Here is a 12,331-nt window from a genome sequence, read left to right on the forward strand (position 1 = left end):
ACCCCCACAGGTCCAGTGCTGGGTGTTCCTCGGGGGCTGGCAGCTTTCCTGGTGTGCTTTTGTCCTCCTGGCCTGGCTTGGCGTGTTTCTGTGTGTCACGTACAGTCACAGTGCGTGCCTGCCCCTATTGACTTAAAACCGAGCCGTCCCAGGCCCCGCGTTACACCCAGCATTGCGGGCAGAGCTGCCGGGCAGGTCGGGCGCGAGGGCGATGGGCACCGAGCGGTGCTCAATTTTCTGAGCCAATTCTGAGCAATTTTCTGGAAAGATGGGGAGCGCTTGGGGGGCTGGAGGCATGGAGGGAGGACGCTGAGGCTTGGGTGTCCTGGCAGAAAGGGAACCCCCCCCCCCCCCCCCCCCCCCCATGGAGGCAAGGAGTGAGTGGGTGTGGGGCCAGCGAGCCCAGCCCTTTGCCGTCGCAACCACTCGGAAGTGGATGCGATGCCTTTGATTTGAACTGTGCGTAATTACACGGGGGTGGAAAGCCAAGGGAAGGGAAGTGCCTGGGGAGGGAGGGCTGGGCGGCCAGCCGTGCCTCCTCCGGGACAGCTGACGGCAGGGGATGCTCGGCGGAGCTCGGCTCCACGGCACGGGGGTCTCCCAGCCCGGCTGGAGCCGACCTCTGCGGGGAGCTCGGGGAGGCGAGGGCTGGATGGGGCCCTGCCCTGCGCCAGCTGGAAGCCTCCACCAGCAGCCCAGGTAGGTGCCTGCCTCCCCAACAGCACCGCAAGTGCTTCCTGATCTCGTTTTTAGGAGTAATCGATCGGCTTTCGGGGCTCAGCCGAAGTGGTTGAAAACCCCGGGTGAATTTTGCGGCCGGTGCGCAGCAGCAGGAATCCCTGGCAAACTTTCACCTGTCTCAAAACCCCCGTCCCCTGCTCGCCGAACACCGGTGCTCTGTGCTGCGCCGCGCTGTTTCGCTCAGCCCCAAAAATCGCCATGTCCGTCCTTTCCGGTCATCTCATGTGGGCTCCCCGCGTGCCTCTTTTGTTTCTTCTGCTCGCTTCCTTCTTCCTGCAGCCCCTTCCTCGCTGCTGCCTCAGCAGCCGCCAGTTCCTGTCCTGCAGCCCCCAGCTCCCCGATGGTGCCCCCGCTTCGTGCTGCAGTCCCAGGAGGGGTCTGGCCAACACCCCCCCAGCTTGCCCCTTCTCCAAGCCAGGCGCTGCCACCCTCCCTCCTCCCGGCTCTGACTGCAAAACCGTGCTTGGCTGCTTCCCCCGAGGAGCGCTGGGTTTGGCAGTGCTCCCAGAGTGAGCCCGGCAAGGGCAGCTCCCAGCACAGCATGCGGCTCCGGAGCTGCCCCTCGGCGGGGATGTGAGGTGTGGGGAGAGAAACAACGCAAGAAAATGCGATGCCGGGGTGGGAGTGGGGTGCGGTGGGAGCTGGCTGTTCCTGTAAATCGCAGCGGGTGTTATTTGTGCAACTCACCCCTAGGAGAAGGCTGCTTTCAAAGTTTCGTGGTGCTGTCGGGGCCCAGGGAGATAAAGAACGTTGACGACAGTATAGGGGCACCAGTGATGCCGAGGGATGGTGCAGAATCCCTGGCAGGGACTCACAGCCCCGATGCACTGCCAGCACGGGAGAGGGGCTGGTAACAGCGGGGGTGGCTTCTGCTGGCCACAGTGGCGACGTTGAAGGAGGTGGAGGAGTTGGCTTGGGCCGGGCAGGATATCTCAAGGGCGGGGGGGGTAGTGCCTGAAAGCTCTGCCAGGCTCAAGAGGAGAGTTTATTGAGATGAGGCAGGTCACCGGAATCCACAGGAAGGCTTTTAATTCCTTTCTCAGTGGCAAGAAATATCAGAATTGGGAAATTTCAAAAAAACAAAGGTGCAAAGTACGATCGGAAATAAACCAGGGAAAATAGCGAGTCGAAGCACGGGGAGTTTCCCAGGCTGGTTTGTTTGTCCCAAGCCTTTCTGCAGCAAGCACAGGTGGATTTAACTGAGCCAGGGAGCCCAGAACCAAAACCCCAGTGATTTACTGCCGAAGGCCAAGTCTTGAAATAATTATCCCAGCCTCCATGTATGGGAAGTGTCTGGAACTTGACTTGCTCTGCAAGTGGCTCGATGGTAATTTGTAGTCAGATTGTGGCTGGTTTTCCTCCAGCTCCTCTCTCCAGCAGTGTTTAGCTCCTCACCCACTTTTCCCTGGCTTGTGGCGGCGCTGGGGCTTGGAGCTCTCCTTGGGGGGAGCGCGGCTTGCCGGGTGGGCTGCAGAAGGGTGCATTAAGGAAAGGAGTGGATGTAAAACAACTCTTGAAGTGCCTGGAAGAAATGCAAAGAGCAATTAGCCAGCGCACAACGCTGGGCACTCCTGGCAGGGAGCACAAGCAGCAAAATGGGGGCATGCCCGAGTAGTCTGCACACCGCTGTCCCTCCATGTTCTTACGTTTCCTGGGTGAGATGCTATAAAACCGGCTGGAGGTTAGCCAAAACCAACAGGAGTTGGCCAAATCAACAGCTCCTCCCTGCTCAGCTGGGTGACCTCTGCTTATTTCTCTCCCTGCTTACCCGGCTGGGACGGGGGATCTGGACAGAAATATTCCTGATGGTGGACCAGGGATAATTTGGGTGGGGATAATCAGGGCCAAAACCGACCCGCTGTGCAAGGAGGTGTTCTTCTGAGGGCGTTGCTGTTGTGCAGCATGGGCTTGGCATCGCAGGCAGTTGGTTTTGTGACTTTTCAAGGAGTTTGGTGTTGCTTGGGGCTTGAATCCTTCTGTATGCAGGGCTCTGCATGAGGGTGCTGCCGCTGCAGGTGGGTTTTGTGGAGGCCAAGCTTGTGGGACACAAATTAGTGACCAAGCTCATGGGTCACAAATTAGTGACCAAGCTCGTGGATCTCAAATTAGTAGGAGCAATCGGTAATGAGAAGGGTGGCTGTGTGCAGACACACAGATGAAGGGAGGCTGCAGTCCGGAGGAGCTGCCAGGCTGCCTGTTCCCTGGGGCTAGGGGCAATGCAAGGAGGAGCTCAGGGAGTTACCCCCAGCTCCGAGAGTCTCAGGGCTCACCGACGCAAGGCTTGGGCAAAATCCGTGGGATTTCCAGCGCTGCCTTGGCTGTTGGGAGGACCTTGGTGCCGCAACTTGGAAAGAAAGCTGGCAGAGGTGGCTGCGGACCCACCAGCCCTAAGATCAGCTGGGGAAGAGGGAGAACCGTGGCTGCACTGAGCAGATGGAAGCTAACCTACAGTGGGCTCGGTGTTCTAAGGGGTTTTTCATAATAGATTTATTTCTCCAAATCTGACTTGAGCCTCAGTGCTTCAGCATTGCAGTAACGACTTGGAGACACCGGGGCTGTGGGGCTCTGCCAGCAGGATGGGAGCTCCTCTTTGGCAGAAGCTGAAGGTGAGGCTGTGTCCCCGGCACCTCTGCCGTGCCTGCTGATGGAGCAGCCCCAGAGGTGTCATGCCAGGCTCTAAATGACCTCATTTTCATCTGAGGTGAAAATCGTCTTGTGTGGCATGAGCTGGGCTGTCCCCCAAAGGGGCCGTGCTGTGCATCCTGCACCGACCTCACCCGGCAGGTGAGGAGCAAAAGAGCCCTGGAGCTCAGACTGCTCGAGCTCGCTACGTGACAGCGCGGGGGGGTTTGACCTGTTCCCCGAGCTGCCAGCTCATCGCTCGTGATCTGACGACAGAGGTGTTGCTCCTGGAGCCTGGGCAGGAAAGCATTGTCATGGGAGGCAAGGAACGCAAAGGTCTCGCAGGGCTGGGAGGAGCGTGGGTGCTCACTGCACACCCACGAGCAGCGAGGTGTCCGTGCCTCCTCGCGAGCCTCCCCGCTGGGCTGGTGTTTCATCGGGAGCGCTGGGGCACGGACGTAGCACGGAGAAGGATCAGGTGTCTCCTGGCTCGATCTTTGCTGTAAAGACGTGCTGATGCGTGGTGGTTGTTTTTTGCTGAAGGTTTGTTAAGGGAAGTCAGAGCAGGGAGGCCGAGCGGCAGCTGCGCCGTGCCGGTTTAATGATTCGGAGATCCTGGTGTAAATCATTGACAGCGGCGAGCACAAAGACCGCAGGTGTGCGTGGGATGGGGACAAAGGTAGCTGGGGCGGAAGGGAAGCCCCAGTGCCACCAGCGTGGTGGCAGGGAGACGCAGGCAGGGGTTGCAGGGGATAGCTGGATCCCTTTCCTGGAGGGGCACGGTGGGCAGCACGGGGTGCGTCACCTCGGTGCCAGCAAGCTGGGCGAGCGAGGAGGGAGCGGAGCTGCATGAAGTGCCCTCAGGATGGTGAGTAAGGACCGGTTACACACGGCTTGGCACAAGAATGGAGTGGAGGCAGCAGGCAAAGCAGGGATAGCGTGGGAGAGCAAGCTATCAGGTTTGCTGGCCTGATGGTACCACGGGGGTCGGGGGTTCCCCCTCCTCTTGCTGCCAGCCCTGGGAGCACCGCATCACAGGTGTCCTGCTCTGCCTCGTCTTCCTCTGGACATCCTTGGAGAGACGATGCCGGCCACAGAGAGACTTGTGGTCAGTTTTCTGCTTCCCTGGAGCCTCCAGGTGCAGTACCTGTCTCCGTGCTCTCTGCTTTCCTTCCCCTTGAGGCCTCCTCTGCTCTTCTAGAGGCTGCAGCAGCCTTCTCCAGCCGTCGGTGTCATGGCACCAGGGTTATGGCTACGCAAGCAATGGCAGTGCACCCTGGTAAGCCAGAAGGAGGGATAATTTGATGGAGAGAGCGGCTTAGACATAAAGCCTTGTGGTTTAATCTAATTTGCCCTCTCTGCAGGCGAGGGATCTGCATACAACTTTTCAGCGCTGCGATGATGGAGGAGCTTGGAGAGGGGCAAGGTGCTAGAGGGAGGCCAGCGGTGCTGGGCACGTACATGGAGAGTTAGAGGCAGAAAAAGTGGTTGTTTCTGAAACCTCGTATTCCCCTAAATAAAAACCACTAGTGAGTGGGCTGTTTCTTTCCTTCTCTGCCACTCACGACAAATAAACGGCCGAGGTCTGTGCTGAGGAGCGGTGCTGTGTGTTGGCAGGATGCGAGAGCTGAGGTCTGCGCTGAGTTACTGGCACGTGCAGATGCTAGCAGAGCAGCACGTCGGCTGTGCTGGCCTGTGTGCGGTGTGCGTTCTCTGTCCTAAAACCCCAGGAGCAGTTTGTGAGTGAGATCTCAGCTGGCCGATGTCTGTCTGCAAAATGCCTGGCCAGCTAGCGTGGAGATGGGAGCTTTTTTGTATAGGCGTATGTGTATCTAACGATGTATTAAGAACCAAAGCATCCAGCTAAGAAGGGAAGACCCAAAATCAGAAGCAGGGTGCTGATAAAGATCAGACCAGAGGGGATGGTGAAGTCAGTGTAGCTGATGCAGTGTGTGTTTGCATGTCTTTTTCTGAAGAAAATGCTCCAGTCTGTCAGCGTGGCTTTGGAAGCGAGCGAGCAGTAAGGAAATGGCAGCTCTGGCGGTGCTGGCAGCGGTCGGGATCCTCTGCCCTTCCTTGCTGCCGTGTGATGGGAGAGCAGTCCCAGGACTGCCAGTCCTGCTCGGCCTTGCATCTGAGTGGCATGCTGGAAAAAAACTCCTGGAAGAGGCTTTGCTGGACTGATGGCAGCTGTCCCATTTTTGCCTTCAGTGACGGAGGGAGTTGAGAAATGTGCTGAATGAGCCCCAGCAGCACTGGGGAGGAAGGGTTGGAGGATTGGGGGAAGGAGCTTTCCAACTCGACGAGCCTTGGAGGGCTGCAGCAAACCCTGGGAGCGTGGAGGGCTGGAGCCATGTGCAGCCTGGATAAAGGGGGTGAGCAGCATCTGACAGCACCTCGGGGCACCGGTGTGCTGGAAATGGGGCCGGATGCAGCAGAGGGTGCGTGAAGGTTTAGGAAATCTGATGCAATTTGCCTGTTGCAAGATTTTCCAAGCCTGTGGAGGTCAGTGGGTTCACAGCACGCCTGCAGCATGGGTGCTGCCCATGGTGGCGCGGAGAGGTGCGGGGCTGCCGTCCCGGCACCGGCAGCATGCTGGCAGCAGTCCCACCGGGAGGGCAGCTTGGGCTTGCAGGTGGACTGGGGACAGCCAAGGGACCCTGTGACAGCAGGTGCTGGCCCCTCTGCCAGCACCGGCGATGTTTGTCCATCCTGAGCTTCTGAAGATGAAACTTTCATCCCACGTGGCTCTGGATACCTGCTGCAGAGTTAAAGCTGTGGGTTTTTGAGATCACGTTTGTGCTGTCAGTTCATAACCATGGGAAATGTTTGCAGGCTTGTCTTCAGACAAGCAGCCCTGGCTGGATTTCCAGCTAGGGCTGTCAGGAAGGACTGGGACGTGGGAAGGAAGGGAGCTTGGGGTGGGTGAAGCCATTGCGTGCGCTGACTGCTCCTTTGTGGAGAACTGAAAGTCGGGACCACCACGGTGTGCTGGGCTCCCCTGGGAGAGCCCCTTGGCTGAGAAAAGCCCCGAGGAAGGGCAGGCAGAGCGGGGTACCCGCGGGAAGGCAGGCGCCAACCCACAGCTTTGTGTAGGAGGTCAGAGGCTGCTCCTGGGAGCGGCTGTGGCTGGTGAAAAAAAAAAAAAAAGCAGCTCTGTTAGCATCGACTTCCTTGTTTTAATTGCTCTCATGAGTCAGGATTTTGTAGAGGATGTTTGCAGCGCTACTTTTTAGGACGGGAATGATGCTTGGGGGGAGGTTGGGGGCACGTGGGGCACAGAAGCCGACAGCCCTGGTGCGGGGCTGAAATCAGCTGTGGGATCTCTTTGGGAGCCTCCAAAGCATTCGAGATAAGTGGGGTGAGGTGGGAAAGTTCGCTCTGTGCCCTCCCTGTTTCCGTGTCTGGCTTGCGTGCCTGCCTTTTCCTGCAAGTGGCTGGAGTCGGCCTGTTTTCTGGGAATGCTGCTCGACTCTGTCCCGTGACCCAGCGACCGAGGCGTGCTCTCGGGCTGAACAAGCTGGGACCATTGACCTGGACTGCCATGACGAGGGGCGAGGCTGTACATGGGAAAAGTGAGCAGCAGCATCCTGTCCGAGGGATGGCTTCTAGCACAAGCAACCTTTGCAAACCCAAGGCTGGGGAGGAAAGGAAAACCAGCAGGCTTGTTTGTGCCCTTGCATGTGGTTTTTGGCACAAGCAGGATGTTGTTCCACACCAGCTGCAAGATTGGTGTGGAAATCGGGGGGGGCTTTGCTGCCCGCATACAGTTTTCAGTAACAGGTTTACGCTCCTAGCTGCCATCCCTCCTTGCTGAGGTCCAGGAGGCAGGCTGCCAGAAGATGCAGTCATGCGTGCTTATTTTAGGAAAGCAGGCGCATCCAGTGTTTGCAGCTGAGAAAATGCAGAAATTCAATCCAGGCCGGGTAGCAGGAGTTTGGTTGGCTGGGTCACAACTGCAGCCTGGTGCCTTTGTCTGGATACACCCAGGGGACTCGACAGGCGTTATTCCAGGGCAGGTTAACGCTGCCCAGAAGGGAGCAGTGGCTTTGCCGTGGGCTTTTCTGAGGCTGTGCTTTCGGCTCAGCCTGTGCAGGCAGCAGCCAGGAAAAGCTGCACGGTCGCCTTGGCTGGGAGAGCACTGCTTTTGCTTTCTCTTCCTTGTGCAGGGAGGGTTTGAAGGGCAGGCAGCCAGCTCCACAATCAGCCGCTCTCGATCTTTCACAAGGGGAAAAAAAGGAGAAGTAATAGAGCCTGGGATTTTTTTTATTTTTTTCCGAGTGGTTTCAGGTTAGTTCATACTGGCAGCAGCAGTTTGGGTAAGGCTCTCTCCATGCAGCGAGGAGCAATGCTCCGAGCCACAAAGGTTTTTTTTTGGAGGAGCAGCTGCTGTGAAGAGGTCGGTTGTTGCTCTCAAAAGGATGTTTAATCTAAGTTCCCAGCAAATGTTACTAATTCTGTTCTTTCCTAAGGTGGGTGTGTAATATGGCTAAGAAGGTAGCAAAGGGTCAGACTGTAGTTGAACATACCTGGTGGGTAGGCTCCCCTGTTCTTCAGGAAGTTAGAGATTTAGGAACATGTTGCATCTTGTGGCTTCCTTCGTGCTGCTGGGGTTTGATAGGGCTGGAGAGGAACCCTCGGGGTGGGAACGTGATGCAGGCGGTGAGGCTGCTCAGCAGAGGACTCGCACCTGGGTGAAATGTCACGGGGCCGGTGGCAGCGTAGGTGGGAAAAAAGCTGGGTGGGAAGAAGAAGAGCCAGTGGCACTAGTTGATTTTTAGGACAGTGCACCTGAGCCGTGGCGTGGAGGGAAGCAGCCCGCATCTGGGGTTGATGCTGCTCTGCAGATCCCCTTGGGAATGGGCAGCAAGGACCCCGCTGCCAACGGCTGTGTTATGCGCTCTCCACAAGGCGCGGTGTAATTAGATTGCCAGCATCAGCAGTCCAAAAATGACGTTATCTTGCTTGCTAGCTGCATCATGTCCCATGGCAAGCTGAGTAACTACTGCTTTCCTTCTCTCCCCAGGTCTCACTGCCTGCTCCGGGAGGGCACCGCACGCATGGTAGCCGGCCTGGCCGCCCGGCGCCGCCACGGGTGCTGTGAGGTGGCTGCCGCGGGCAGCGGGCGCAGGACGCGATGGCCCAGTCCCGTGCCAACGGGTCGCACTATGCACTGACAGCTATAGGGCTGGGGATGCTTGTCCTGGGCATCATTATGGCCGTGTGGAACCTCGTCCCCGGCTTCGGCCCCACCGATAAGCCCACCACCCATTCCAGCAACAGCAGCAAGCCCGACCGTGGCAGCGGGGGCATTTTGAAGAGCAAGACGTTTTCTGTGGCGTACGTGCTGGTCGGGGCAGGGTTGCTGCTGCTGTTGCTCTCCATCTGCTTGAACATCCGTGACAAGAAGAGGCGGAGCGAAGACATAACCAGGGTGCAGCACCAGGCATCGGCAGAGCCCTCGCAACAGGAGGACAGGTGAGCCTTTGCAAGGGGAAAAGGGAGTGGGATGGAGGGTAGAAATGACACCAAGGGCTTTTTTTTTTTTTTCCTCTTCCAGGAGGTTGTGAGCAAACAGCAGTGTGTGCTCAGATGAAGGTGGGCACGGCTCATGGTTTAGGGTACAAGCTTGTTTTATAGCTCAGGACGAAATGAACCCAGCTGTATTTACGGTGTTGTGGGTAAAAGGAGGCAGTGTTTGTATGTAAGCTCATGCTTTGTTGGTCCGCACGCTGTATGGCCTGGGGTAGCGCAAGGAGATGCGGTTAATGGTTAACGCAGGAGAGACGGGTGGCTGCTGCGAGGTGGACGAGGAGCTACAGAGGGGTGGGGAAGAGGAGCAGGAAGGCTAGGGCATGCTGTCTTGGTCAGCGTGGCTGGTGGTGCCACATAGTTGTTCAGCTGCAGAGGTGCAGTCAGCAGCTGAGGACCCAATGTGGACCTGCTGGAAGTGTGCAGGGCTCTCCTGTCTGCCTGGGGATCCCTGCTGCACCTTGCAGACCGTGTTCTGTCCCCACAACACGGGCTTGAGTCTGTCCAGAGAAAGGCAGCGGGTGGTGGAGAGGAAAAGAGAGAGGAGGCAGCAGGAGAAAGCACCTCTTGTGGCTGCTGCCCGGGGAATGATGCAGGTGAGAGCTGCTGTGGGTGGCTTCAGAGGGAGGTAATTTGTGTGCTCAGAGCCTCTAAGAAACCTCTGACACCCCACCAGATGTTAAAAGCACCTGCCTATTGCAGAAGCAGCGCGGAGCATAGCTGTGCAGACTGCATGCAGGTACCCATGGGCACATATTTCTTAGTGGGGACCTCTCAGCAGAGAAACTGAAGTGATATGCCCAACCAGACATATTTCCCAGTGCCATGGCAGGGTGCTGAGGTCCCTTCTGAGTGTGTTCTGAGTAATTTGTGGCGAGGTGAGGAGAGAAGTTGGTGTTCTGCTTGGGGAACTTCTTGGGGAACTGCTGAGAGAGATAAGAGATTTTGTGGGCAAATAAATTGATAATCAAGTAAAGACATGTGAAAAGTCTGAACATAGGTGAGGTTTCAGCCTGTTCAAACTGTCATGAGCTGGTATATATAAGGTGGATGGGCAAATATTCTGTCCTTTATTTTTAGTTGTGTTTCATCTCCTCTCTCTGCCCCATACCCGCCGTGAAGCTGAAACCACATGCAGCTTATGTTCTCTTCTTATCTCCTTCAGCCAAGAAGAGGATGAAGACACATCCTCCCGGTACTACGTCCCCAGCTACGAGGAGGTGATGAATGCAGGCTACTCTGAGCCCCATAACCCGGACAGGAGCCACAGGCTCAGCGTCTCACTGCCCTCCTATGAGTCACTGACTGGGCTTGACGAGGGCGCACAGCCCCAGGGAGCAGCCGGCACGGAGCCCAGCGTGGAGCCCGGCACAGAGCGGCCTCCTGGTCGGCACAGCTCACGCCTGAGCAAGCGCCTGAAGCCCCTGAAGGTGCGGAGGATCAAGTCAGAGAAGCTGCACCTCAAGGACATCCGTCTCAACCTCGCCGACGGGAGCAGCACCCACCCCATCACTATCGAGCCACTGACACCCCCGCCAAAGTATGAGGAGATCCAGGAGAAAGCGCTGGAGAGCCAACAGATGACATAGAGAGGAGAATTTGGTGATTCTGCGGGTTGAAAACACTTGGAGAGGCTTGGGCAGAGGGTGCGGGAGCATTTGGCACTCCCTGGATGCTGAAATATTGAGGGAGCAGTCGATGGAGACTGCGGCATTGCACGGACAGGACTGTCTCTTCCCAGGATGGTGTTGTGTCAGATACCACAGGGAAATGTCGATGTGTCTGCTGCTGTGAGGGACACAAAGGTCGGAAGGACTGGATATGTGTTTTGTGTTGTTTTAAATTAAGGACAGCCTAACGTATTTTTCTCCTTTGTGCCTTGCCCCAACAAGAGGTTTTGAAGCCACCCAACTGCTATTTAGCAAGAATTTTCCAAAAGGAAAAAGGAAATGTTCTTTCTTTTTTTTTTTTTTTTTTGGTCTTTTCTTTCGGAGTAAGGCAAGCAAAAGTGTCAGATCAGTGCCATAGCTGTTCTCTGCTCCAGTCACCGGTGGGGTTGGGATAGCGGCATGGGGCCAGCCCAAGCCCATGCAGAGTTGTGTGCTTGCTGGTGCAAAACAGAATGAAATGAGCCCTTAAACTTGTCAGACTTGTAGGTAAGGCTTTACCCGTAGGAAGTTTCTTACTGGCATCAGTGCCCGTGCTCCTGTGGGAGAGGACTGTATTTCTTGCCTCGGTGGTTTTCTCTTTGTGTGTTGTGTTGGGAATTGAAGGGACAGTTGGTAAATGCAGGGGGCTGGGAGCTGCAGTAATGTACCTCTGCCAAGAGGTGTTCAAGACTTTCTGGGTACAAAACAACTGTAGAGCGTGCTGTGCAAGCAGACCTTTTCTAAATAAATATTTTGTACATGGTGTGTGTGTGTGTGTGTGTGCATTTGTGCACAGATGGCTGTTCCCACAGAATGTAAGCCAGAGCTGTATGAAATCAGGCAACTGTTTTAGGGTGGATGCTGCTCCTCTGTCATCCTGGAGCTACGCTACCTCCTGAGCTTGCAGCAATGCCATGGCCTACAACGTCATGAGCATCCTGCATTCTCAGCCACGTATTCCCTCACCTCGTTTGAATGTGAAGGGGTGGATGGAGATCTAAAACTCTCCCAAGTTTGTAGCAGATGTCCATGCTGTGTTTTTGTTGAGAGGATGCTGATATTGGTGTAGGTACGACCTGTCCAATGGAGGTTGACTTGGTGATAGGGTAAGCAAGAGGTATGAGAAGAGTGCAAATGGCCAAAACAAAGACAAGAAAGAGATTCTGGTCCAAATCCATATAACAGTATATCTGGTGATTTATGGCTTCATATTCCATCTTATTATTTCTATTAATGTAATCACAGGATATTCACTTGGTTGTTCCCCAAAGGACAGCATGATCTCAGATGGGCAGAATAGCATCATATAATAAGGGTCTTCCTTAATCAAACGAAGGGAAAAAGAGTAATGGAAGATCGTTTTAACTTTCCCCCAGCCTCATGTGCCTCAAAGAGCCTGCCCCCAGTGGGAAGCAAGTGCTTTAATTCCTTGCTGAGTTAGCAGGTTCTTCCTAGGGTGTGACTCTGGTCAAAACATTGGACCCTGAAATCTTCCATGAAAGATATATCTGCAGGAACACAAAGTCCTCTCTCCCTGGTGACAAAATGCAACCGTAACAGTTGTCCTGCAAAATGTAGATAAATGTCAGGTCAATAACGTGAGGTCTTTTGTCTGAGTGGTTGGGTGTTGGGTTGGGTGTTGCTGCTTTACCAGGACATCCTGTGTCATGAAACAATCTGGGAAAAGCAGAATCTTTCTCAGTGCGCAGTAGAGGAACGAAGCTGAGAAACTGATATAGAATGTAGTGACCACAGTGAAACGTCATGTGACCAGTGTAAGAATTCTG

The 12,331-nt window shown here is 55.6% G+C and overlaps 1 protein-coding gene across 5 annotated transcripts; it reads left to right on the plus strand.

Annotated features, from left to right (window-relative positions):
* Positions 1-435: 435 nt before the first annotated feature.
* Positions 436-11,307, plus strand: TMEM51 (transmembrane protein 51). Of its 5 annotated transcripts, none has more exons than XM_040533531.1 (3): positions 436-699; positions 8,390-8,841; positions 10,061-11,307. In XM_040533531.1, the coding sequence occupies exons 2-3, from the start codon at positions 8,501-8,503 to the stop codon at positions 10,482-10,484; spliced, it is 765 nt and encodes a 254-aa protein (XP_040389465.1). In that variant the 5' UTR covers positions 436-699; positions 8,390-8,500; the 3' UTR covers positions 10,485-11,307. The 5 variants fall into 5 exon arrangements, with proteins under 5 accessions (XP_040389465.1, XP_040389468.1, XP_040389467.1 ...); XM_040533534.1 differs by lacking the exon at positions 436-699 and adding an exon at positions 5,537-5,738; XM_040533533.1 differs by lacking the exon at positions 436-699 and adding an exon at positions 6,594-6,938.
* Positions 11,308-12,331: the final 1,024 nt, after the last annotated feature.

Source organism: Cygnus olor, chromosome 21, assembly GCF_009769625.2.
Source record: "Cygnus olor isolate bCygOlo1 chromosome 21, bCygOlo1.pri.v2, whole genome shotgun sequence".
Taxonomy (NCBI): Eukaryota; Metazoa; Chordata; class Aves; order Anseriformes; family Anatidae; genus Cygnus; species Cygnus olor.

Coding starts and splice junctions, on each gene's coding strand:
- TMEM51 (XM_040533531.1), top strand. CDS start 8,501: ATGGCCCAGTCCCGTGCCAACGGGTCGCACTATGCACTGACAGCTATA. Junction 8,842..10,060: donor CCCTCGCAACAGGAGGACAG/GTGAGCCTTTGC, acceptor TATCTCCTTCAG/CCAAGAAGAGGATGAAGACA.